Raw genomic sequence first — 25,299 nt, forward strand, 5'->3', positions numbered from 1 at the left:
AGTTTGAAGAAGGAAACACGGAGGACCACACGTATTCAAAAACCAGGCTTCACTTGTCTTCTTTGCCCAGAAAAATAAAAAGGATATTGAAAAGAGCAAGAGACCGGCTTTTTGAGGCGTGAAGGCTACCGTAGCTGTGATACGTACTTTGAACTGCGTGGTGCGAGAGAGTTGATTGATATATATGATCTCAACGTTAGATGGGAGATATTCCCACGCATTGGACCTTTAAGTGATCTGATATTGATTCATAAAATCCTGAAAGCGATCTTTTAATATATGCATTTTCACCATGGACGTATAAGTAAAAAGTCCTTTGAATCAGTGTTTTTGGGGGTCAGTTCTTGATGTAAACGTTACTGTAACTTGGTGCGTAAAAATATGAGAGTTGTTTCTTGTTTGTACAATTTACAGCAGAAGTTCTCTGAGAATCTCTTTTATATCCATGATAAATTGGCGCATTGTAACTTACATTTTCCTAAACTAATTGATATAGAATCGGAAATGTAATCTACTCGGGACCTTTTGAATTGGAATCGATTCAGGAAATCATTGGGGATACCCAGTCCTAATACTGTATGTTTTAATGATGCAAGATTAGCTTTTCTATACCAATAATGTCTCTGACTGTCCCTAACATCTCTCCAGAAATCCAAAGCTAATCACAACTTCTTCAGTTCTCAGTAATATTTGATGGTTAGCAAGTGTAATGTTAATTTCAAACCTAAACTACCGCTCCAACGTTTCATTTATTTCAACAACGTACATTAATCAACATTTCTGTAAATGTGCCAGTGTTAGCCAGCCGGCAAATGTTTAACTGTAGACTTTTGCCGAGATGTTTCGAGACCAGAGCAACAGCAAGATATTTTAAACTTTACAGACAGAAGACACAAAGGTACTATAAAGACAACAACAGCAACAAAATAAGCATTCTCAAGAAGCCATGCAGGAAGCAGCAAGCCATTGGTACAGTAATACATCAAGAGTATCCACAATCAGTACATTCAACCAAGCAAGCAACAAAACACAGCCAAGCAACACCATTTCCTTGATACATGCAAAATTAAGTAATAAGTGAATAATGGGTTCTTCTTTGGCCCATGCTACACCCTTCCTAGAAGTTGCATGAAAATTTTCGTAATCCTATTGACGGGCTGAAACACATGACCCTTTTGTCCAAGGTAACAAGGATATACATGATGTTATGTAACAGCAGGCTATCTCTGGATTTACAGCTGCGTATCACCTGCATAAAAGTGAAAATCAGCGCTGTGTCTGCAGAAGATATCCCCCGAGGGAAGCTTGGAAATAAAGAATAAAAAGAGCCCCAGGATAAACCCCTGGGGGACTCCACAATAGAGCCACTAAAACTGTCTGCGACTACTGATTAAAACCTATTCAGTGTGACACCAAGGCAGTGAAATTGTAGTGATCTCGGCTCCCATGTGGCTTAATGGAAACGTCCGCTCTGCTCGTCGATTGATGCCAACGCAGTCACTCTGGTTTTCCCCTCAATTTCTTCATTCTCAGAGCTTTTTAAACATCAGTATTTTCCTGTCAGGAAGTTGTTTCCGTGTGTAAAGTGAAGGATCAGGTGGCCGGGTCCTTTTTCTATTTACTTTCATCATTTTATGTGTTTGATGAGGGCGTGTGAATCCCTCAGAGACTGATAGTAGCAGATATCACCATAACTGTCATCAGCTAACACTTCAGATCGTTTACAGGGACAAATTAATGAATGTATTCCGAACAAACTCAATCAGAATTAAAGTGTTTCAAGTGAACGCTACATTAGAATAAACTCACTCATTCTGAACCAAACCCTAACCTAAAAAACTCTCATTTTAAATTTCTCATATTGACTAGTTTCCGCCACAATTGTCACCAAACCACTTCTTTTGCGCCACATTTTTGTATTAGTTCCATAAACTCATCAAATCAGGTGTTACGTCACCTGTGCGTCACAAGAAGAGACATTAGTCATGGCATGTTTCAACATATTGTACATAGTTTGGAGGAAGCAAACTAAAGTGGAACACCCAGTTAACAGTGAAAGGGAAATAACCACAGACGAATGAACAGCGATGAACCGCAGCAACTCACAACTGAGCGGCTGAAAGTTTAGAGGTAAATCCAAAAAGGATGCTCAGATGATGCTTTGTGTTTAAGAATAATTCTGAATGTTTTCCTTGTTTTTCCCTGTTCCTTGTACTTAATTCGTATAAATTGCTTTGACAAAAGAAACAAAAGCACATACAAATCAATACACGTACCCATTTACACATCATTGTAATAGTGAAAACAGCTTTAAAGGACATTGAACTGGTGATAGGGTAAAAAGATGATAAAAAGACAGCATCACATAAAAGCAAGTCTATGAGAATAGATTTAAAAGAAGTGGCTGATTCAGCGAGCCTTATCTTCTCGGGCAGGTTGTTCCAAAGCCGAGGTGCCTCTGGTTTTGAGTTTCTGCAAACAGGCCCGTATGGGGTCAGATTCAGATTCAGAATACTTTAATAATCCCCATGGTGCAATTCATTTTTACAACAAAACTGTCTGCGCGTCCACATGCATTGTAGCAACCCATTTGGCAACGGCTTGAATGTAACGGACAATCATTAATATCAAAGAGAGAGATGTCAGAGTCAGGACACTGCTGCGAGTGCTGGACAGTGACCGGTTGGGGGCGGGTTTCGTTACTTAAGAGTGCCCAGGAGGTGAACTGGCATCTCTCCTGCTACCAGTCCACACTCCGTACTTTGGTCCATACGGGGACTTGAACTGGCATCCCTCCTGTTCCCAACACAACTCCCTACAGAATGAGCTACTGGCACCCAGTTTGAAAAGTGTCCCGTTTGAAAATAAAAAATAAATGGTGAGGTTTTTTTCTTTTTTTATCTTAATGAACATCACATCAAGCACCATGTGTGTAAACTTCCGGAAGTGAAGTAACATCTGATTTTAACCCAAACCACATTTTTTTCACGTCATTTTTTCAATTTTTGTGAGAGACACTGAAGCTGAGATCGAATGACTGTCACACTTTTTAAATCAGACACCATGTAGAGCGAAGAAATGCGTTAATGACAGCTACTGCTGACCAAAGAATATGACATAAAACACAAACACTATAACACAATTTAAGGAAACGATAACTTCCGGGACTTTTTAAACATCACTGTTTCACATGAAACTTTCTCATGATGATGAAATCTCAGGAGAGCCTACAAACTCCCTCTGCTTTACATTATTTGTTCTGTATATCGTAACGAGGGGAATTCACACTCAACTGGTTCATCTGCAGTTGGTTGCTGGTGTGTGTATTGTGTGTTTAAATAGTGTGAGTGGTTGCCAGGTTAGCCATCCTCTTGTCATCATTTGTTCTTCTTCCTGTACGCCCTCTGACAACATGACATCAATGTTTACTTTACAGAAATATTTAAAGAAAGACGTGCAGGGGGAAAATAAACTCGTTTTTTTTGACATGCAGTACATTTATTCAAGTACTGTACTTAAGTATAATTCTGAGGTACTTGTACTTTACTTGAGTATTTCCCTTTTGTGCTTCTTTAGGCCCAGATGAGACACAGTGCGTTTTAGCAGCCTTGGGCGTTGTTTTCTATTGGTTTTCAATGAGAGGAAAGCATTTTGCTAGTCGCTTTTTGCGTTGCTGAGTGCCTCGCGTTTTGTTGCAGGAGCATCCTGATCGCCTCGAGTTGAGACAACTTTAACTAGAAACGGGAAAAAATTGCCTGACGTCATATAACTCCACGGCAAAATAACGGTTGGCTGATGACGAGTGATGCAATGGTTGCCAACCAGTGCTCCAAACCATTCTAACTCTCCCATCGCATAAAATAAGGATGCATGGTCATGTGCCTTTGGCGTTTGTTATTCACGCTAAAAGTCTCCTTTAGCGTTGGGACTCTTGACGTCACTTCTGACGCTCTGGGTCGGGATGTACTGACTGGCATGCAGCACAAGAACGGGACAGTTAGGGTAAGGAAAAGATCAGGGGTGGGGTTATAAAATGTACGTTACTGTGACACGGGGAACAAGAAATAAATGGACACGACGACGCCATAGACTTCGACGGAGACCAGTGAAGTTAATTGGAAGATCTTTTCCGGTGATGGCTCAGCGTTACTGCGCAGCCTCAAACTGAGCTTGACGACGTAGATGTGACGTGAACAACCTGTCTGAAAGTTGGAAGTCTTCTGGTAGCTGTGCCAAGAGACATCTCAATCATTCCCAATTTCATATGAATTCACTTGCCACATACCGAAGTATTTCCAATCCATCAAAACGTTGGTGAAATATTTTGTTCCGATGCTTTCATGGACTGTCTATGGGCTTCTCCCTTGACTGTATGCCTCCACGTCCCCCCTGATTGCCTGAGAGCTTCTCCTGTACTATACGGTAATTCCTCTACTGTGCGACAGAAAGTCGAATGGTTATGACACAATCGTTAGCCTATTTTTACAAAAACGTCTGCTACGGAGCCATAACGTGAGGTACAAGGTAATGGAGCCTTACATACATTGTCATGTTTCTTTAGAAATAAATAATGGACAAATAGAGTCTTTAAACGCTTCAGATGTGAAGTTATTCTCTGTCAAAGTGACGCCAAAATGAATGGCAGTCAATGGGATGCTAACGGGGGGTGATGGCTTGTTAGCCTCAGAATCTCCCCATAGGAGGTACGCTTTCCAGAGGCTTGCTTACCCCCTTGGATGAACCCCGGTCTCTGGGTGAAAGTCCTGTGTTGTTTGACCCATCCACCCCCCCCAACCTGCCTTCTTACGCAGCATTTCAGTCTTTCAACCTACTCTCTACCGTTGTCTCTCTTAATACTACGTCATCTTGGCATGGGGTACTTTCCATAAAATCATCTCTCAATGCAAATCAAACCAGCTATTAGACTAACTGAAATACAACCATGTCAATCTCTAGGTATGGTGAAGGGGATGTGATGATGGGGGGGTATGGTGAAGGGTATGTGATGATGGGGGGGTATGGTGAAGGGTATGTGATGATGTGGGGGTATGGTGAAGGGTATGTGATGATGTGGGGGGTATGGTGAAGGGTATGTGATGATGTGGGGGTATGGTGAAGGGTATGTGATGATGTGGGGGTATGGTGAAGGGTATGTGATGATGTGGGGGTATGGTGAAGGGTATGTGATGATGTGGGGGGTATGGTAAAGGGTATGTGATGATGTGGGGGGTATGGTGAAGGGTATGTGATGATGTGGGGGGTATGGTGAAGGGTATGTGATGATGTGGGGGGTATGGTGAAGGGTATGTGATGATGTGGGGGTATGGTGAAGGGGATGTGATGATGGGGGGGTATGGTGAAGGGTATGTGATGATGGGGGGGTATGGTGAAGGGTATGTGATGATGTGGGGGTATGGTGAAGGGTATGTGATGATGTGGGGGGTATGGTGAAGGGTATGTGATGATGCGGGGGTATGGTGAAGGGTATGTGATGATGGGGGGGTATGGTGAAGGGTATGTGATGATGTGGGGGGTATGGTGAAGGGGTATGTGATGATGTGGGGGGTATGGTGAAGGGTATGTGATGATGTGGGGGTATGGTGAAGGGGTATGTGATGATGTGGGGGTATGGTGAAGGGGATGTGATGATGGGGGGGTATGGTGAAGGGTATGTGATGATGTGGGGGTATGGTGAAGGGTATGTGATGATGTGGGGGTATGGTGAAGGGTATGTGATGATGTGGGGGGGGTATGGTGAAGGGGTATGTGATGATGTGGGGGGTATGGTGAAGGGTATGTGATGATGTGGGGGGTATGGTGAAGGGTATGTGATGATGGGGGGGTATGGTGAAGGGTATGTGATGATGTGGGGGTATGGTGAAGGGTATGTGATGATGGGGGGGTATGGTGAAGGGTATGTGATGATGGGGGGGCCAAGGGATCTTTATCAGGATGCATAGTATCCTGGATCCATGAAATAACTGGCCTTTCAAAATAAAAGTCTGGGAATGGGAATTTAAGATAGGGGTGTACTGACTTATGCCCCCTGTATTTTAAGGAAGAACATTTATTTCTTTACGATACATTCTTCATTCACAAAGAATATTGGTGTCCTTAAAGGTTGGATTTTTCCTCATTTTTTTTAATTAAGGCACTAAGATCAATTTCCTAAAGATGATTTTTTTTATTCCTCTTTTTAGTCAACTTTAGCATGGGTGTCCTAATGTTTTATGTCCCTTTTATGACATTGATCTCAGCAATCTCACAGTCAGCCACATAAATACTAATTAAACATAATTACTGAATAAACATAATTACTACATTTATAAAAACATCTATTACTTTGTGTACTGTGCATTACTAGCATCTTGAATTCATCTATAAAAACACACTTTTAAATTAATCACAACTATCGAAATACATGATTCTCGCTCATTTTTCATCAATCAACTAAAGACAGCTCTGCAAACGACGCGCTGGTTCCCATAGCGACAGCAGTGACATCAGACGTCGGGGGATGGGGGTGTGTGGGGGGGGTGGGGGGGGGTCATCTCTTCCCCCAGAAGTTCTCTCGTCTCTTCTGAGCGCGCTCCAGCACGGCGGACGCCATGGAGCAGGAGGCCGCCGAATGCCACGACATCACCGACAGACGCTCGTCTATGCAACGAGAGGAAAAAAAAAAATCAATAATAGAAAGAACGTAAGCTCTATGTACTGGGGATATACGTATGCAATGTGCTTTACGGTGTTAGCATATATACACACAGGGCCCTATTTTACCGATCTAAGCGCACGGTGTGAAGAGCCTGGCGCAGGTGCGTTTAGGGCGTGTATGAATCCACTTTTGCTAGATTGACGGCGGAAAAAAGGGTCCGTGCGCCGGGCGCATGGTTCAAAAGGGTTGTACTTAGTGTCTTCATTAATCAGAGGTGTGTTTTGGGCGTAACATGCAATAAACCAATCAGAGATCATCTCCCATTCCCTTTAAAAGCCAGGCGAGTTTGGACCTTGGAGCATTGCTGTTATGATGGAGGATTTGCTGCTTAATATTTTTATTTGTAATCTTCTGCATGTGTGTGTGCTGCTGTGCGTCCCTGTGTGTGTAACAAGCATAGTGTGCGCGCGCTGTGCACGAGTCTACTAATGCTCTGTTAAAATAACAATGAAATGCTGCGTTATTGACTTTAGACCAGGTTTTTGTTGGTCAATGGTGCCATCACTTCCCGCTGCCTCAAGATAGCAACACGCCCAGAAAAATTTGTGACCTAAAAGTCACGTTCAGACTGCAGGCAAAAGTGGCCCAAATCGATTTTTTTCTTCAGAAGTAGTGTGAACACTCAAATCTTGCCCAGATCAGATTTTTTTTAAATCAGATTTAGACCACTTCCATATGTGGTCCTGAATCAGACCCAGGTCTGATTGTTTTCAATGCGGCCGCAGTGTGAACAACCAAGGAGGATTTGATGCGACTTTTACGTCAATCTACATCGACATTTGTCACAATATTGCGCCGGTGGGAGTCAGCCCTAGACACAGACAGTAACATTAACAACTTGACTAGGCCTACGACATGGAGAACAGTGATCCGCGTCTCTGTGAAGCTATTCACAACGCGGTCCCACCACTCCTGGTTTCGTCTCTGCATCCACACAGACCTCTGTAGTGAATTTGCAGCCATAATAAAAGGCCCGCAAAAGACCAAAATAGCCAATTTGTCTCTCTTTCTGTTCATTCTTCTCCTCCTCAGCACCTGCTCATTAATGCTGCCATTACACAAACATTTTGAAATAAAAGCCAAAATGCTGACTTCCTCCATAACCTCCCTAACGTTAGTGCAACAGCGTGCTGCGTCTGATGTCATCGTTATTGTTCTTTTGCACATGCGGGTCAGTTTGAAACCGCAAACAGTTCACACTGGAATCTGATATAGGCCACATTTTAAAAGGTAATGTGAACAGCCAAACAAAAAAATCGGATCTGAGCAAAAAAATCCGAATTAAGCATTAAGACTTGCGGTGTGAACGTAGCTTAATAAGTTCCCATCTAAGCTCTGGCCCACTTCAACTTCAGCAGAGATCCACAATAACTGAAATCAGCTGTGTGTGTGTTCAGAGGCTTTAAATGATCACCTTCGTCAGAGCCGCAGCCTCCTCCTGAACACTGCAGCTCCCGGAACCTCAGACCCAGATCACCTGAGGACGCACAGATACAGGGTTATTGATTCTTGATCAACGATATACCGCAGCAAAGATTCTCTACGACTAAAGATAGCACATTACACTCTGCAGCAGTGATTTGAAACGCTACATGCTACCGGTCTCCTAAAGGGGCGTGGCCTCGTTTGAAAGTGTAGTGAACGTTGTGTGGATGGATGAAAAGTTCTATTTGCGGAATTTATTGATACTTTCCTTTGCTAACATTAGATATTTACACAGCTAAACACTAACATGGCTGAAAATCCAATATTGCCATAAAGCAAACTTCCCACAATGACCTCATATACCCAGAGATGTTAAAGGGACAGTTACCGAGGTATTAGGGATTAGGTATTCTTTCATTGTCTCGCTGTGACGTATTTTCACACGTGACGTTTAGTTTAGTGACCTTTTCCAGGATGAATATGAAACTGGATCTGTTAACTGGACAAAAAGACAAAGAGAAGGAAGTGAAGAGAGGGTGAGTCCCTGTGTGTGTGTGTGTGTGTGTGTGTGTGTGTGTGTGTGTGTGTAAAATATATATTTTTGAAAACTACAGAAGCGAGGAGGGAGAATGTAAATCTGCTTGCTTGTTTTTTGCTCCGTTTCTTCCTAATAGTTTGATGGAGCAGGACATAAATTAGAGTAGAATTTTTGTTTTATTTTGAAATAAATCTCTCTAAAGTCTCTTTAGTTTGTGTTATTGGATTGTGCCCTTGTTTATGGTAAGGACCGGAGGTAGGACTTGACAAGCCTAGGCTTCTTCCTCAATAACATTGATTTAAATTCAAAGAACTTGAACACCATCGCAGCCATACAATCAACCAACATGTCAGTAGCTGCTAGTCTCGCTTTGCCAGATCCTCCTCCAAAGCGCGCTGGAGGAAGGTCTGGCTACTCCACATAGCATTCGGGGATGGGAGGAAAACGTGCTCTGGTTTATTGGCATTTCTTTAAACCAATCACAATTGTCTAGGGCGGGGCTAAGCGCCGGAGAAAAGCCACGGTGCCGCTGCAAAATAGGCTCGGAAGGAACTTGTTTTGTACGTTCAAAGGTTGTTTTAGTCGTGCAACAGAAAACTCAGATTGGACAGATAGTCTAGCTAGCTGTCTGGATTTACCCTGCAGAGATCTGAGGAGCAGTTAACCATAGTAGACGCTTTGAACGCCAACACGCAATCCGTGGAAGTGGAAAGTCAAGGATATAGACTAGTAGCAGCAGACCAACAAATGGGTAAACCAGGCAAGAGCAGCAAAGCACACACAGGTTGTCGAAAATAAGCTAAATAAAAATGAATATACAACAATAAAACCAACTTAAGAAGTAAATAAATATATAAATCAAAGCATTATGCTTCCTCAGGATTACAAGTTCTGAATGTTTCAGGTTGCTGCCATCGGCAGCATTTAGGAGCCTAACGGCAAAAGGAAACCCAAATAATAGAAATAGATTTTTAGTTGCAGGTTAATTGTCAACACATGAGCAGCTCACCGTTGTGCTGGAAGTCGGCGTGTCTCAGAGTGCCTTGGATACAGTGCTGCGGGGGCGGGACTAGCAGGGGTGGGGCTACAGGGGGCGGAGGCGTTTGCTTCGTCCTGATTGGTTTAGAGGCAGGTCTCGAGGCTGGTTTGTGGTCGGGGGCGGGGCCAGATGGGGAGGAGGAGGAGGAGGAGGAGGGGGGGTGAGTGGAGTTATTGTCCGGCCACGCCACTTTTGGTTCGACTGGCACGTCAACCGCAGTCTCCGCCCCCGCTGCCATGGAAACAGCTGACCCACACTTCTGAAGACAAAAACACCTCAGCATTATAATGTAACGAAATATGATTTCATTTAATTTGTTTGATTTTAATATTACCTGTTTATACGGAGAAGATTCATCACTGCTCTTCAGTTTTCCCACCAGTATAGCGCCTCCTGGTTGACAAAGGTCAGAGGTCACACACTGGGGTCTGAGCTGTGTGTGTGTGTGTGTGTGTGTGTGTGTGTGTGTGTGTGTGTGTGTGTGTGTGTGTTTGTGTTTACCGGTGGCAGGTGTGGTGAGGTCATGGTGAGTTCTCTGAACCGGTCCTATCTTCAGCCTCGGAGTTGGTAATCTTCCCTCCTCCCTACACACACACACACACACACACACACACACACACACACACACGCGCACGCACGCACGCACGCACGGACACACGCACGCACGCACACACACATGGACACACACACACACACACACACACGGACACACATGGACACACACACACGCACGCACACACGCACACACACACACACACACACGTCAGTATTTTGGGCTAATTATCTAAAGTTAAAGAAAACACATTTTTTGCACTGTGGATTGCATTTGTTTGTAGAAAAGCAACAACCCCAACTAACAACTACACTTAAACTGATGTCAAAAAGCAGAACCTACTCATCTGTTTTTTCTTCTTCTTCCTGTCCTTCTCCTCCTTCTCCCCAGGCCGAACGCCTTTCAGCAGAAGGACTTGGAGGTGTCTGTGCTTTCGTCTCTGTGTTTTTGTTCCCTGAGCCCGTAACAGAAAGCCTCTTACTGGAGTTACTGGAGTGGCTGGAAACAAAACACAAAGACAGACACATGAACATTCGCTCACAGAAGATTTTCAGATGATGCTCTTTCTCTCTCTCTCTCTCTCTCTCTCTCTCTCTCTCTCTCTCTCTCTCTCTCTCTCTCTCTCTCTCTCTCTCACCTGGCCAGGTCCAGGGCCTCCACAGGGGAAGTGCTGCGTCTGTCAGCGTCATGACAGAGGTCAACGGTCAGGCGGGGGGTGGGAGGGTCAGTTGCCGAGTCGGTGGTGTCCGATGGCTCCCACAGAGCGTTGTGTTCGGACAGCAGCTGGCTCAGGTGATCTCTGGAGAAATTCGCCCCCCAGGCTCGGAGGCGGTACGACAAGGCCTTCTGCCTCAACTCCTTCACCTGGACGGGAACACACCGTGAGTCTTTGAAGTATCCCCGAGAATTAAGTCAGAATCTAACCGTTTGCACATGACGCAAAGATACTGCGTGAGGTGAAAGGGATAGGTGCATTACAGGAAGTCAGTTACTGCAGTTTGGCCCAATAGGCATTAAAGGACAATTCCGGTGCAAAATGAACCTAGGGGTTAATAACATACGGGTACCGAGTCGACCGTTCTCTGGGATCTGTTTTCATGCTAATCGAATGTGACACACTTTGTAAGTGTACAGACAGTTTATTAAAACGATAGATTACACAGGAACATGAAGACGGATGCATTATAGGGTCTAGATCCAGAAGGCCTCTTTGACTAAGGTCAATAAATATCAGAGTTGAACGGACGTCGAGTCAGTCAAATACACCAAATACTCTTGGTATTTTAAAAAGGTTAGTTCGTATTCCCCAAAGTCACACAATAACAAACAAACGAACCGATGGAGGCAGCAACTCCCGTGTCCTGCGAGGCAAAATGTCTGTTTTTGTCAAAGGAGTCTGGTGGCTTTGAAGAGAGCAGCGATAACAGCTTCAGTTCCCCGCTGTAAAGGGCTGTCTGACAGCAAGGTGAAGCGGTGAAAATATTCAAAATATAACGTCCACTTAAACTGATATAGAGGTTCTTAGGTGTCTAAAATGTGTTTAGCTGCCGCCCCGGTCCACAACAGGACATTGCTTAGCTTCCGCGTCGGTACTCCTGCCTGCTTCTTCAAACTGGGAACATGCCGACCGCCATCTACTGTAGCTAACACACTGATTATGGAGAAGTAGCTCATACAACCACACTTTAAAACATCTGAACTATGCCTTTAAATTATCATCCACATTGACCAGTCCTTAGCTGCAGACCTGATAAATACATATGTATTGCAGGGCTGCAGACATGCTCATACATTGAACAGACAGAGAATTGCTGTCAGTTTACACATTCAGTGGTCAGGAAGCAGCAACATGAAAGCAACAAAAAAAAAAAGTTTAGCTACTGCATTTCAAACAGACTGTGAAAGTTTGAAATCTGTCAGTTTCAAAACTTTTCTGTCCGTCAAAAAACCTGCAGACTAAAGTAGGATGGAGGAGGATTACAGGTAGAATGTGTAGGAACCACGACTCATTAGCTCATTTTAGTGCACATCGAGGGGAAATGCTGAATGATAAGTTTAAATGGGAGTTATGAGAAGTGATAAACAGGTTTGTGCAATCACACCTGCTTTTCCTTAATAGTTGTTCAAGTCGGTATCAAAACTAGTTTGAGGTCAAATTTGCAGGTGTAGATTCTGGTAAACCTAACAGCAACCTGAACCTGACCCCAGTCAACACCATGGATAACCCCCGGCCTCATTTTCAAAGCTAACCTCAGTCTCTCAGACCTAAAACCTCAACCCCAAGACGAACAGTAAGCCTGATGCTGCACATCTCTACGGTGACTGACGCCCCACTGAGTCACAGCGCCTCAATTGTTTCCTCTGAACAGACAGCAACTGATGTCAGCTTCCACCCCACACTACGAAACTTTTTACAGGCCAGACTCAACCACAGGGAAACGATGGAAAGTTAACCGGACGGTTAAACGTCGCCCACAGATTCATTGATTCATTTATTTAGAAGTAGCTTATCGTTAGCTTGAACATTCGGTTGGCTCCATCAGCACAAACTCACGTGTTTTGCAAGAACATAAAAACCACTGAAAGTTGGATAACTCTACACTCAATACGTACATCAAGCTTCAATAAATGCAGTCCAACCACAAAGATTTCAAATATGTAAATATGTCTGAAAATAACATGAATCTCACATATTATTAGCAAAGACAAATTGGCCTGTTACAGATGATATGCTTACTAAGTCAGGTAAAGGTAAAGTAGCCACTGTGGTAGCCATCCACAGATACAGTTAAGCTTAAGGACTCATTTAACATTAAAACATGATGTATAAATAATGTAAGAATATTGACCCATCCATTTTCATCCATCCGGCCAACTTTAATATGCAACTAAATTTGTAAACAATATATAAGATAAGCGATAAGATAAGCCTTTAATGTTATTCCCTTTTTTCCTGTGATCCCTCTCAAGCCAATCACCCCCATCCATCCTACTTTGTCCCAGATTGAGCATGCACACACACACACACACACACACACACACACACACACACACACACACACACACACACACACACGGTCTGTTAATGTTTTGTCTTCTGGCATGCAATCAATAAATAAATAAAAATATTGCACCGGTGCCCTACCAGATGTTGCACATCCTACAACCATAATGGTGAGTACCACAAATATTACCTACGCTTAAACTCAGCACATTCGGTACAAAATTAGCCCCTAATGTCTTCTTGCGACCTCTCATCACAGGTTGGGTTTTTACATGTTGTTCAACATGTGTCATTTGAATCTTAAAGGCTTGAAAAGCTGAAACTTTCCAGAATTCCACGTCGAAAAAGTAAAAAGCAGAGTTTAAAACAGTAAAAATAAGCCTAATTTTGTGTAGAAGGGTTTTTTTTTTTATCATATTTCTAACCAGGGTAAGTACGCTGCGACCCCTCTGGGTGTCCTGACCCTCACGTTGGGAACCACTGGTCTAAAATAGCACTGCATGCTTTAGCATTTAGATTTCCCTTCACTGGAACTACAGGGCCAAGTCAAGCTCTTCCACACCTGTGAACACAAAGTTGGAAGAACACTATTGTCTAAAATATCATTGTAAGTTGCCGCTTCAAGACTTCCCTTCACTGGAACTAAGGGACACAAACCAGAAACCACAGCTGTCTTGAAAAAATGTACAATTGTAGAAAGTGTTTCCCTGCACAGGTTTAGGAAATGTACTTTACGTTGTTTGATGTTTTCAGCTGTTAAAAGTGTTTCATCTTGCAAAAGTAGCTCCTTAAACGACACTTTCCACAAGACTAGTGGGAAGCTACCTCTGTGTGTGTGTGTGTGTGTGTGTGTGTGTGTGTGTGTGTGTGTGTGTGTGTGACTAACAGTTAGCTGTTTCCCTGAAATGAAGCTCTGTGGTTTTACTGCTGACAAGCTGGGTTTCCATCAGCAACACACACAAACACACATACAAACAGTTTAGCTAGCAGGGGGCCATTGTGCAAACTTTACTCCTTTCAACCTCGACAAAGGCAGCGCAAACCTGATCCACTCCTTCTGTTCTTACCTTTCACAATAAAAGTCCTAGACTGTTTACCTGCTGATATGAATATTCTCAGGTGAGCATTTCATGTCATTTAGTTGTAATGCTCCCAGTGTGTAAAGGCCTTTAAATGCAGAACTTATATTTGTAGAGTATTTCTACACTGTGGTATTACTACTTTTACTTCAGTAAAAGATCTGAGTACTTCTTCCAACATTCCTGGCTTGTTAGCTAACGTGTTTTGAAGTTATTTGAAGGTGTATTTTTTTTTCTCTTCAATGGCGCTAGGCTAGCAGTTTCCCCCCTGCTTCTGGCCTTCATGCTAAGCTAGGCTAAACAAGAGCCAGACACACATCTGTAATGACATTCAGCTTCTCATCTGCAGCTTGAACAAGAGACTGAACCCTGACCTGAAGGGCCACGCCGTCCGTGGCTCCGCCTCCTTCTGGGATCCTGTAGAGGGGAGAACGAAAGCTGGACTCATACTCTGTCAACATCCTGTCAGACAGACAGACATTCATAAACATGATGAATTTATAACACACAGTAACACAGTAAAACACACACACACACACACACACACACACACACACACGGCACTATGGGGACCTGTCATTGACATAATGCATTCCCTAGCCCCTTACCCTAACCTTAACCATCACCACTAAATGCCTAACCTTAACCCTTACCCTCACCCTAACCAGAACCTCATTCTAACCCTAATCCTAAAACCAAGTCTTAACCCTCAAACAGACCTTTAAAGTTGTGGGGTCCAGCATTTTGGCTCCACAAAGCTGTCCGGACCCCACAAGTATACTGGACTCCTGGTTTTTGGACCCCACGAATATAGTTAAACACACACTTACACACACACACACACAAACACACACACACACACACACATACACACAGACAGACACACACACGTACACATACACACACAGATACACAGACACATAGATACACACACAGACAGACAGACAGGTACACTCACACACACACACACACACGGTATAGTATACACACACACAGCATACACGCAGCATAGTACACACACACACACACGCGGTATAGTATATACAAAAGACACACACACACACACACAGTATAGTATATGCAACACACACACACACACACACACACACACACACACACACACACACACACACACACACGGTATAGTATATACAACACACACACACACACAATATAGTATATACAACACACACACACACACACGGTATAGTATATACAACACACACACACACACACACACACACACACACACACGTACACACACACACACACACACACACGGTATAGTATATACACACACACACACACACACGGTATAGTGTGTGTGTGTGTATAGATCTTCTATGACCTTGTGCGTCAGATTAACAGGTCGTCAGAGTCCAGTTCAAGGGAAAGCTCGCAAAAAGTCCAACTGTCAACTTCTCTAATAACCGGTAACTCCTAAAATATACACATCTAACACGCACACACACACACACACACACACACACACACACACACACACACACACACACACACACACCTGTGTCCTCTCTGCCCTTGAGGAGGAAGAGAAGGGGGCATAGTATCATCTTTCTGAGGGGCGGGAACATCACGTTTGGGGCACGGCTTCTTCTCTGACTCCTGCCTTCTCTTTTTGTTGGTCTGGAGATGAAAACAGGAACTTTATTTTGACTGCAGGAAAAACAAAAATACAATAAAATTGTGAATAAAATGGCATTTACAAAGTCTCTGACGCCATGATAATGTCTTAATTTTGCTTGTTTTGTCTGATTAAAGTAAAACAATATTCACATATTTGATTCATGGTCATATATGACAAACAAAAACAGCAAATTGTCACATTTAAGAAGCTGTAACCTAAAAATTCTGCTTGAAAAGTGACTAAAATAATGAATCAAAATAGTTGCAGATTAGTTTTCTGACTGCTTGTTAGAGCTTTGCATGGTTGAACGGTGTGAGAAGATGGCCCCGGTCTGTGTTGCTTGGCTGTGTTCTGATGCTTGCATGGCTTCTTATACTAAATGTGGATACTGTTGATGTGGAACTGTGCTAATGTCTTGCTGCTTCCTGTAGCTCTGCATGGCTTATACTGAGGAAGCGTATTTGTTGCTCTAGCTGTCTGTCTGGTGTCTTGTTGACTTCTGTCTGTACAGTTTAACCGGTACTAATGTCTTGCTGTTTCCTGTTGCTCCGGTCTAAAATCATAATCAATGTTGATTAATGTTTGTTTGATCTTACCGGCGAATTTATTCAGAACTACAAACAGTCGGTGTCACTTAAAGTTAATCCACACCTGCCAGCCAATCAGAATTAAGAATTTTTAGTAGCCATGGTATAAAGAAACTATCCATCCAAGAATCTATTAATCCAATAAAGTACGTTTAAAGAAGAGTTTGTGTGTGTGTGTTCTATATACTATACCGTGTGTGTGTGTGTGTGTTGTATATACTATACGTGTGTGTGTGTTGTACATACTATACCGCGTCTGTGTGTGTGTGTTGTATATACTATACCGTGTATGTGTGTGTGTGTGTGTGTTGTATATACTATACCGTGTGTGTGTGTGTGTGTGTTGTATATACTATACCGTGTGTGTGTGTGTGTGTGTTGTATATACTATACCGTGTGTGTGTGTGTGTTGTATATACTATACCGTGTGTGTGTGTGTGTGTGTGTGTGTTGTATATACTATACCGTGTGTGTGTGTGTGTGTGTTGTATATACTATACCGTGTGTGTGTGTGTGTGTTGTATATACTATACCGTGTGTGTGTGTGTGTGTGTTGTATATACTATACCGTGTGTGTGTGTGTGTGTATTGTATATACTATACCGTGTGTGTGTGTGTGTGTTGCATATACTATACTGTGTGTGTGTGTGTGTGTGTGTTGTATATACTATACCGCGCGCGTGTGTGTGTGTGTGTGTGTGGTACATACTATACCGCGCGTGTGTGTGTGTTGTATATACTATACCGCGCGTATGTGTGTGTGTGTGTGTGTGTGTGTGTGTGTGTGTGTGTGTGTGTGTGTGTGTGTGTGTGTGTGTGTGTGTGGTATATACTATACCGTGTGTGTGTGGAACAATGGGACTTTGTGATGATGTTCCAGGTGTTTCCGGAGGCGGGGCTTGGCAGGCGGGGCCAGACCCTGGAAGCTGCGCCGATACTCTGTTTCCATGGGAACGGGGTGTTTCTTAAAGGGGGGCACTGATCTGCTGCTGGAGTGGAGCATCTGCCGGCAGGATCAAAGGTCAACAGTCATTGGGGCCCCTAGGTGTGGCTCACATGGTTGAGCGTGCACCCCTATGTACTAATGCTCCGTCCTTTACCGCAGTGGCCCGGGGTTTGATTCTGACCCGCAGCTCTTCCCTTTGCTGCATCTCTCTCTCTCTCTCTCTCTCTCTCTCTCTCTCTCTCTCTCTGCAGAAAAATCCTCCCATTGAAGAAAGTGTAAAGGATCCAACCAGTTGTGTGTTTAATGGTCTGATCATCTCAGCTGGACTTGTAGGCCGTTATATTGTTGGTAGTTTACTTTATAATAAAACATCAGATTTTATGAACTACATGTGTTCTGTGTGCAGGAATCTTAACGTGTAAAGTAACTAGTAACTAAAGCTGTAACAGATGAATGTAGTGGAGTAAAAAGTACAATATTTCTATCTGAAATGTAGCGGAGTAGAAGTAGAAAGTGACATGAAAAGAAAAGACTCAAGGAAAGTACAAGTAGCTCAACATGTGTACTTAAGTACAGTACCGGAGTAAATGTACTTAGTTATGTATATATGTTATATTCCACCACTGGTTGTATGCAATTGTATAAAAAAAAAGGTCAAAAGTCACTTAAATACTAGTTTATATGTTCCCACTGTGGACAAATACACATTAGACACGGTGCAGCTCTCTCTTTAGAACAGCTGTATTTTAGACTTGTGATTTTTGACTTTTAACGTTTTTGCTTTTCTTATACTCTTTAATGTGACAGTTATGCACCAAACTACCAAGGCAAACTCCTAGTATGTGAACATATGTGACCATAAACCTGATTCTGATTCCAATCCATACAATCAAAGAGCAATGGAGTGACTTATTGGATGACTTATTAAACTACTTGTAAAGCTCTACAATAGAACAGAACCAGTTATGTCAACTAAACAACCAGTGAACACATCAGTGACGTTAGTCTTCCAGCAATAAAACAGTCTGCCTCCCCCTTGTGACACACAGCAGTACTACTACTGCTACTGCAGATCTATATTACACAGGAATACAGTTTTAAGCAGTATTTAGTGTCCCAGCTGGTACACAGTTTGAGTGTAAGATGTATGTAGCTGACATCTTGTGCAGTATATGGCACCCTGCAGTAGTAGTACTACTCCTTGTACTGTCAACAGAAGAACCATGTTTTATTTTATTCTTATATTTTAACTTCTGCACTATTGTGTGTTTATGGTTTGGATTCTCATTTTTATGTCTTTTTTATACATTTTGTAGTAGCTTTGTTGGAGGGAACCTGAGAAAAAGAATTTCATTGCCAAAGACATGAAACATGAACCTTGGTCCGGACTTTCAGGTGTGAATAGGCCCTCAGTTATGGACATCAACAATCTACAGGTTTTTTTGTATGTTCAGTATTTGACAAAACAGACATGAGGAGAATGGAAGTGTTCCATAATGGATGCCTCCGACGAATATGCCAGATGTTTTGGCCTAATGAGATCTCCAACAATGAACTGTACAAGAAAACAGGAAGCTGGAGCATCACCAAGGAGATTACGCACAGACGCCTGACATGGCTGGGACATGTGTTGAGGATGGAGCAGGACCGCATCGCAAAAGTCGCCTTAAGATGGACACCACCTGGCAAAAGAAAAACCTGGAAACAGATGAACCTGTCATGGGGCAGACTGATCTCACTAGGTGGCGTATGTATGACACGCCAATTCGTATGCCGTTTTTACGTGTTATAAAGACACATAACCGCTTTTTAGCATGTTTATCAACGCATGTGAATTATCGCCGTAGCGAGTAGTACAAAAGGATGGAGGAAGACTGGCTGGGGTGGCAGATGGGTAAAACACAGGACTGTCACCTGGGAGAGCCGGGATCATGTCCTGTGTGTGGCGTTTTTTTTACACGCGTGTGACATTGTTCTCGCGATAGCACGGCACATTCTCGCGATAACACGCCAACGCCACGTGGCATGTTTACATCCGCTGTATACAGCGTAGACATACAAGTGGATAGCTCAAAATGCATACAGACAACACGCCATTTGGCTTTAGGAAAGTGGCGTGTGTGTTTACGCAAAGTCATGATGCCATGTTGCATGGGGAGAGGCCCAACATGCTGCCAGGGACCGAATGCAATGGAGAGACCTTATGTCCCATAGGGGATGAAGAGGAGTAAAGTAAAAGTATTTGGCAGTAGCATACCTGAAGACAGTCAGTATGGGTTTCATATGTGGTAGAATTGAATATCATCAGCCAGTGTTCAGTGCTCTTTGTTTCCAGTCGGTATAAGTAAAACGTGTGGCAGTATTTGGGCGTATTAGAAAGCGATGTACCTGTTCTGCGGACAGTATGGGTGAATCAGCAGCTGCAGGTTTCTTCCAGCTGAACTGTCTGTGATACTCTGACCTATGATTTCCTGACCTTTGACCTCCGGTCCTCAGCCCCGCCCTCCACCGCAGAGCGTGCTGAACCTGCCACACAAATGAAGGTACTGACTTTAAATTTGGCTTCATATTTATTCTCATTATCTGCCCCAAGATCTTCCTCATTGTCAGTGTTTTTGGTTTATTTGGTATCATTTCAGGTGTTAATTGTTAAAAGAAATGTTATTAGCAGCTCGTCATGCGACTACATTTTGGCTCACCTCATTGGCCGAGGGCTGCTGTCCATCAGGCGCTGCTGTAAAAGGTCGGCTCAGCTGTGGTTGGCTATCGTGCTTGGAGGGGTGGGGCTTCGCTGAGGAGACAGAAAAACACACGGAACAGCTCAGAATCAAGCGTGTTGTGTGTGTTTGTTACACTGTCAGACAAAACAAAGAAGACAAAGAAGTGATGAAAGCATAGTTATGTGATGTCAGGGTTTTCCGAATGAAAATGTGATGTTTTGACATAAACAATATGCAATTTCACATCATTTTTTCATTACATCTGAGAAGATGTAATTCAGTTAGTTTTGATGCTCACATTGATTTACATTCATTCAGCTTAGGTGGTCCCCAAAGCAGCTTGGGTGCTGCGCCTTCGCCTCATAATGGTAGAGAAAACCCTGGGTGTGTATTTACCAAATGTGACCGCAGCTCCTGGTTCTCCTGACAGTTCTGGGTCTGCAGCAGGTCGTGGTCCTGCTGGAGGTTCTGGGTCTACACGAGATCTAGGGTCAGCTCGTGCTCCAGGAGGTGTTGGAGGATTTGGCTTCATGGAAGACTCCTTCCTGTGGGCTGAGCGAGTCCTAGAGGCTGATAATGAAGAAGGAAGACATTAAAAGAACTCCTTATTAGCTTACAGAGGATGCTGACATGCTAAACTGCAGCTTTTTAGGGGGGTATGTTGACATCATAATGTCATGTTAACATACCAACATTAGACATGATAGATGTATCTTAACATACAAACATCTGTAACTTTAACTCTTCTAAAGGCTCTGACACACCAACCCGATTATCGGCCGTCGGACAGTCCGGCGAGGTCGGTGACTCGAGTCTGTTCGGTGCGTTACGTGCCGTCTTCATTTGGGCCGATTTGACTTGTTGAATCGGCCGGTGGGCAGTCGGACTCAATGACCAATCTGATTGGTGGAGTGCTAGCCCTTGACTAGCGAATCAGTGCTTCTTCCACAAGAAGAAGCCCGAGAGCTGACAACGCCATCGTCTTATTACTAGCCATTGTATTTTCTTCCGTTCAGCAAGTAATGACAACAACGATCCTTTTTGACTACTATCAACCCTCTCTGATGAAAACAGTGACTGACGACAGCGTGTGTCTGTGTTTACGAGGTCTAGAGAGATGTTCCGTCATTCACTGGTTTTCATTTTTTGGGGCGACAATACAGATTAGCGCCGCCTGCTGTTATGGAGACGTATTACGTCTCCCGCACGCGCAGAACGTACGCTCAAGGCGGTGTCGCTTCGGTGTGTTCTGAGGCACTTTTTTGAGAGACGGGAGCCGACTGATCAGTCCGACTGGCTTTTCTGCTGACGGTCGGCCGTCGGGTTGGTGTGTCAGAGCCTTTACACTGCTATGGGATTCATTGAATGGACCATTAAAAAGCCTTTAAGTCAAGGTTAAAGACGTTTCTTATTTCACCTGAAACCTTATGTTGGGATAATTCTGTTGATTGTATTTATTGTCTGACTTTATGGTTTGTTTTTCTGTTTACCTTGTCTTTTTACTTGCTTAATTTGTTTGATATGTACTGTGTGTGATCTGTTTCCCTGTTTGTTTGTTTGTTATATTACTTGTTGTATTTTTTGTAGAGGAATTAACATGGTTCTCTTTTGTATAAAGGGAGGACTCTGAAGAAGCCTTTTAGGCTTTCCTCTCCTGCAATGATTTCTTTTGTAAAATCTATTGTATGTACTTTATATATTTGTGCAAATAAACCAAACTGTAAGCTTGTTAATATCTTGACATTACACGCTACAGGATAAACCTGCTTAACAACAGCACTGTAATAACTTTATTGTTTTCTTACCTACGGTCTACGGTTGTACCTCTACCGTCTTTCTGAGATTATCATGAGTTTGTTATGGAGGCTTCCTACCAGCAGGGGGAGCTGTTGTGTGCTGTGGATCTGGAGGACAGAGCAGAGAGCCGCAGGACTGAGCGAGACCACCAGGACCGAGCCTCTTCCGACGCTGGAGACCTGGTTCTCTGCTGAGACCTGAGGGAAAGACAAGTCGAAGAGACAAGCTGCGATTGGACCTTTTTCACAGCAGACATTTTGACTTGTCATAGTAGGAAAAGCACAGCTGAAACTGATCACCTTAACGACGGCTCAGTTCCATCTAGTGTCCCAGTGAGCTATTTCAGTGAGTCAGCATGCACAACACCAGGGCCTCTCCTAAGTGGAATGCAGCCATCATTAATGGTTTTGAATACACCTGTGCTTTTCCTACTATGACTTGTCAACATGTCTGCTGTGAAAAAGGTCTATTGCCCCACGCCGCCTCTGTCCAATCAGAGCTCATATTAGGGTTCTTACCCATCTGGTCGGAGCGCAGGCCGGCCAATGGAGCGTAGCGCTGAGGAGACACACTTCTGGACCGGGGAACCCTGTAGCTTTTCTGGTATTCACTCTGACACTGAAACAAACACACAAACATACAGTAAAAATATTGTCGTGTTTTGGTGGCTGTTTACAAATCCAACATGTATGGTTAAAAGTGGAGTTCCAAATGTTTCCAGGGATACCAAATATGTCAGAGTAGATTTTAGATAAGTGTTAATAAAATGATGCAAAAGACATTTGATGAACTGGTGCAGCAATAAACAAGAAATAATCTTGTTGATTTGAATATTTCATCGTTTGTGAATAGAAAAAAAGAGAACAATATCTGGTTCCCAGTGTGAATATTTGCTGCTTTGCTCTTTAAATCTTAATAAATAATAATCTGAACATTTCGGGGTTTTGGACTGTTGACAAAACAAAACCTGTTAAGAGATCGGAAAATTGTGATCAGCATATTTACTATTTTCCAGTGGTGGAAAGTACTTTTACTCAAGTAAAACCCAAGTAAGTTTGAGGTACTTGTACTTTACTTGGGTTTTCCCATGTTCTGCTACTTAATACATTTACATCCTTTACATCTCAGAGGTAAATATTGTACCTTTTACTCCACTACATTTGTCTGACAGCTTTAGTTACTTTGTTTTTCATCCCCTTCCTGTCCAGTGAAAACCACGTATCTCCAGATGTGCTGATGTTGAATGTTTGTGATAAACTGAAGGATGACGTGTTTCTTTATGTGTTGCGAACATTCTCAGCGACGCTACAAACATATGACGACTTTTAGAGCCTGACTGATCTATCGGCGGGCCGATATTAGGCATTTTCTAAACAATCGGTATCTGCATTTTTAATGGCGATAAATACATTTTTTAAAAATAAAATAAAAATGGACGAAACACCCTTCAACCATGTTCTGAGTGTCGGCGTTGTATAGTTTGTCCACCAGAGGGCGCTCTACAACCTCCCTGTTGGCAACACTCTTTGATTTTAGTTTTTGTTATTGTGTTTTTGTTCAAAGGACTTTAAGTTTCATATCTTAAGTTTGTATTTTCATACATTTTATTTATCAGAACTTTAATATATTTTGATGTTCCTCTGTTCTGTTTTGACGATGTCAGTCTACGCTATCATATTATTTTAGTGAGGACTCATAAATAACTACAAATAACTGTTAGGGAGATCTGTTTATGTTTTGTTACGCGTTTCTGGATTTTTTATATATATATATCGGCCGATATATAGGAATATCGGATTTTTAAATCACCAAATATTTGTATCGATATCGGCCTTAAAAATCCTTTATCGGTCGGGCTCTAACGACTTTATAGAATATGATGCATATGTTGCATACATATGTTGCTGCAGATTAAACTACCCAACAGTATGTAAAGGAGTTAAAATGAGCACAACCTTAAACATCTACAGCAGGAATTTGAATCCACAAACATCAGATATAATAGCAAACGGCTTACGTGCAGTTTAGTGTCACAAATTATTTTCCAAAAACTGAGTGTCCCAAATGATGAGGGTGTTATTTAAGACAGGTTAAGGTTAGGGTTAGGGTAGCACAGGTGGTTTAGCAGGTTCATAATTAATTAAGGACATTGTATGGGGAATTTGGGACACTAAACTGCACGTATACCGTTTAGTTTATTATAGGATCTGATTACACTTTTAAACAATTATCTTAATAAATAATATTGCATATAGATGTCACATCTATTGTTTTATAATTATGGTTGTAACAGCCTCTCGTTGTGGTTGTACAGTCAGGTGAATGTCAATCTGAAACTGATTAGCTGGATTAGTTTACCTCACATTAAATCACATTTATCATGACTCTGCAGTCTCGTGCTCTGTTCCGTCCGGTACCCGCGGATTGGTTCATTTGAGCTGAAGCTGTAATGTAGTTACAGCCACTGTCTATGGTTACAGCCAGTTCATGAATATTGATGTTAGCGAGCTAGGAAGCTAAAGTCCGTTAGCATCCGTTTGTTTGGCTAACAATGCTAACAACCTGTTGCTTAAGCGGTTACCTTGAAGCGGACGGTCATAGCACTCTCGCCGCCGACAAAACACCGCGAGAAGTCACTCCTTTTTATTGTGCTGGCTTTGACTTAGTTAACTAGCTGGTTAATATCGTTTAACTAGTTAACTAGGTTGACCAGCGTGCTAACCACCTGCTCCTCATCCTTCAGTTAAAGGAACAAGCTGCCGCCGACACCGTTGCCATGGCAGCTTAGCGTCTTGAGTAGTCTCGTTGACAACAACTGACGTCAGCTGTGTTGTCGTTCTGTTAAGCGTATGTAATAATCATGACCCCTCTCGCTCTCCCTCCTTCTTTCTTTTGTCATGTTGTTCCTAATATCAATACATCGATTTGAGTCCACACATAATCAAATGCGAATAATTAATAATGATGAATAAATAATAATGTATTTTCTGTGATACTTACTACTGTTGATTCTTTGTCCATATAGTGCTGGCCTTCAACAGTTACTAAGGGTCTGCTCCCAATATGGCTCTGACATTGACATGAAGTACAAATACAATTCTAAGAAGAGTAGTATTATGATTGCTAGAAGCAGGGAGGACAATAAACATCAACGTCATTTCCTGCTTTCTCTCTGTCTGGTACTGTCCTTAAAGTGTGTGATGAGGTCAAATACTTAGGGCACTATATAACTGATGACCTGTCTGATGATA

General features: G+C 42.8%; 1 protein-coding gene across 6 annotated transcripts; it reads right to left on the reverse strand.

Moving 5' to 3' along the window:
* Positions 1-5,814: 5,814 nt before the first annotated feature.
* mdm1 (Mdm1 nuclear protein) lies at positions 5,815-24,902 on the reverse strand. 6 transcript variants are annotated; one of them, XM_078243027.1, is made up of 17 exons: positions 24,407-24,623; positions 22,567-22,666; positions 22,348-22,425; positions 22,126-22,245; positions 20,648-20,821; positions 20,231-20,322; positions 19,920-20,057; positions 17,424-17,588; positions 15,876-15,997; positions 14,728-14,815; positions 10,908-11,134; positions 10,613-10,768; positions 10,219-10,301; positions 10,052-10,110; positions 9,688-9,976; positions 8,130-8,192; positions 5,815-6,657 (listed from the first exon to the last, which is right to left on the reverse strand). In XM_078243027.1, exons 5-17 carry the CDS (start codon positions 20,781-20,783, stop codon positions 6,548-6,550), a joined length of 1,728 nt encoding a protein of 575 aa, XP_078099153.1. In that variant the 5' UTR covers positions 20,784-20,821; positions 22,126-22,245; positions 22,348-22,425; positions 22,567-22,666; positions 24,407-24,623; the 3' UTR covers positions 5,815-6,547. The 6 variants fall into 6 exon arrangements, with proteins under 6 accessions (XP_078099153.1, XP_078099149.1, XP_078099150.1 ...); XM_078243023.1 differs by lacking the exons at positions 22,348-22,425; positions 24,407-24,623 and adding an exon at positions 24,630-24,902; XM_078243024.1 differs by lacking the exons at positions 22,348-22,425; positions 24,407-24,623 and adding an exon at positions 24,630-24,901 and having other exon boundaries at positions 14,728-14,770.
* Positions 24,903-25,299: the final 397 nt, after the last annotated feature.

Source organism: Sander vitreus, chromosome 23 (genome assembly GCF_031162955.1).
Source record: "Sander vitreus isolate 19-12246 chromosome 23, sanVit1, whole genome shotgun sequence".
NCBI lineage: Eukaryota > Metazoa > Chordata > Actinopteri > Perciformes > Percidae > Sander > Sander vitreus.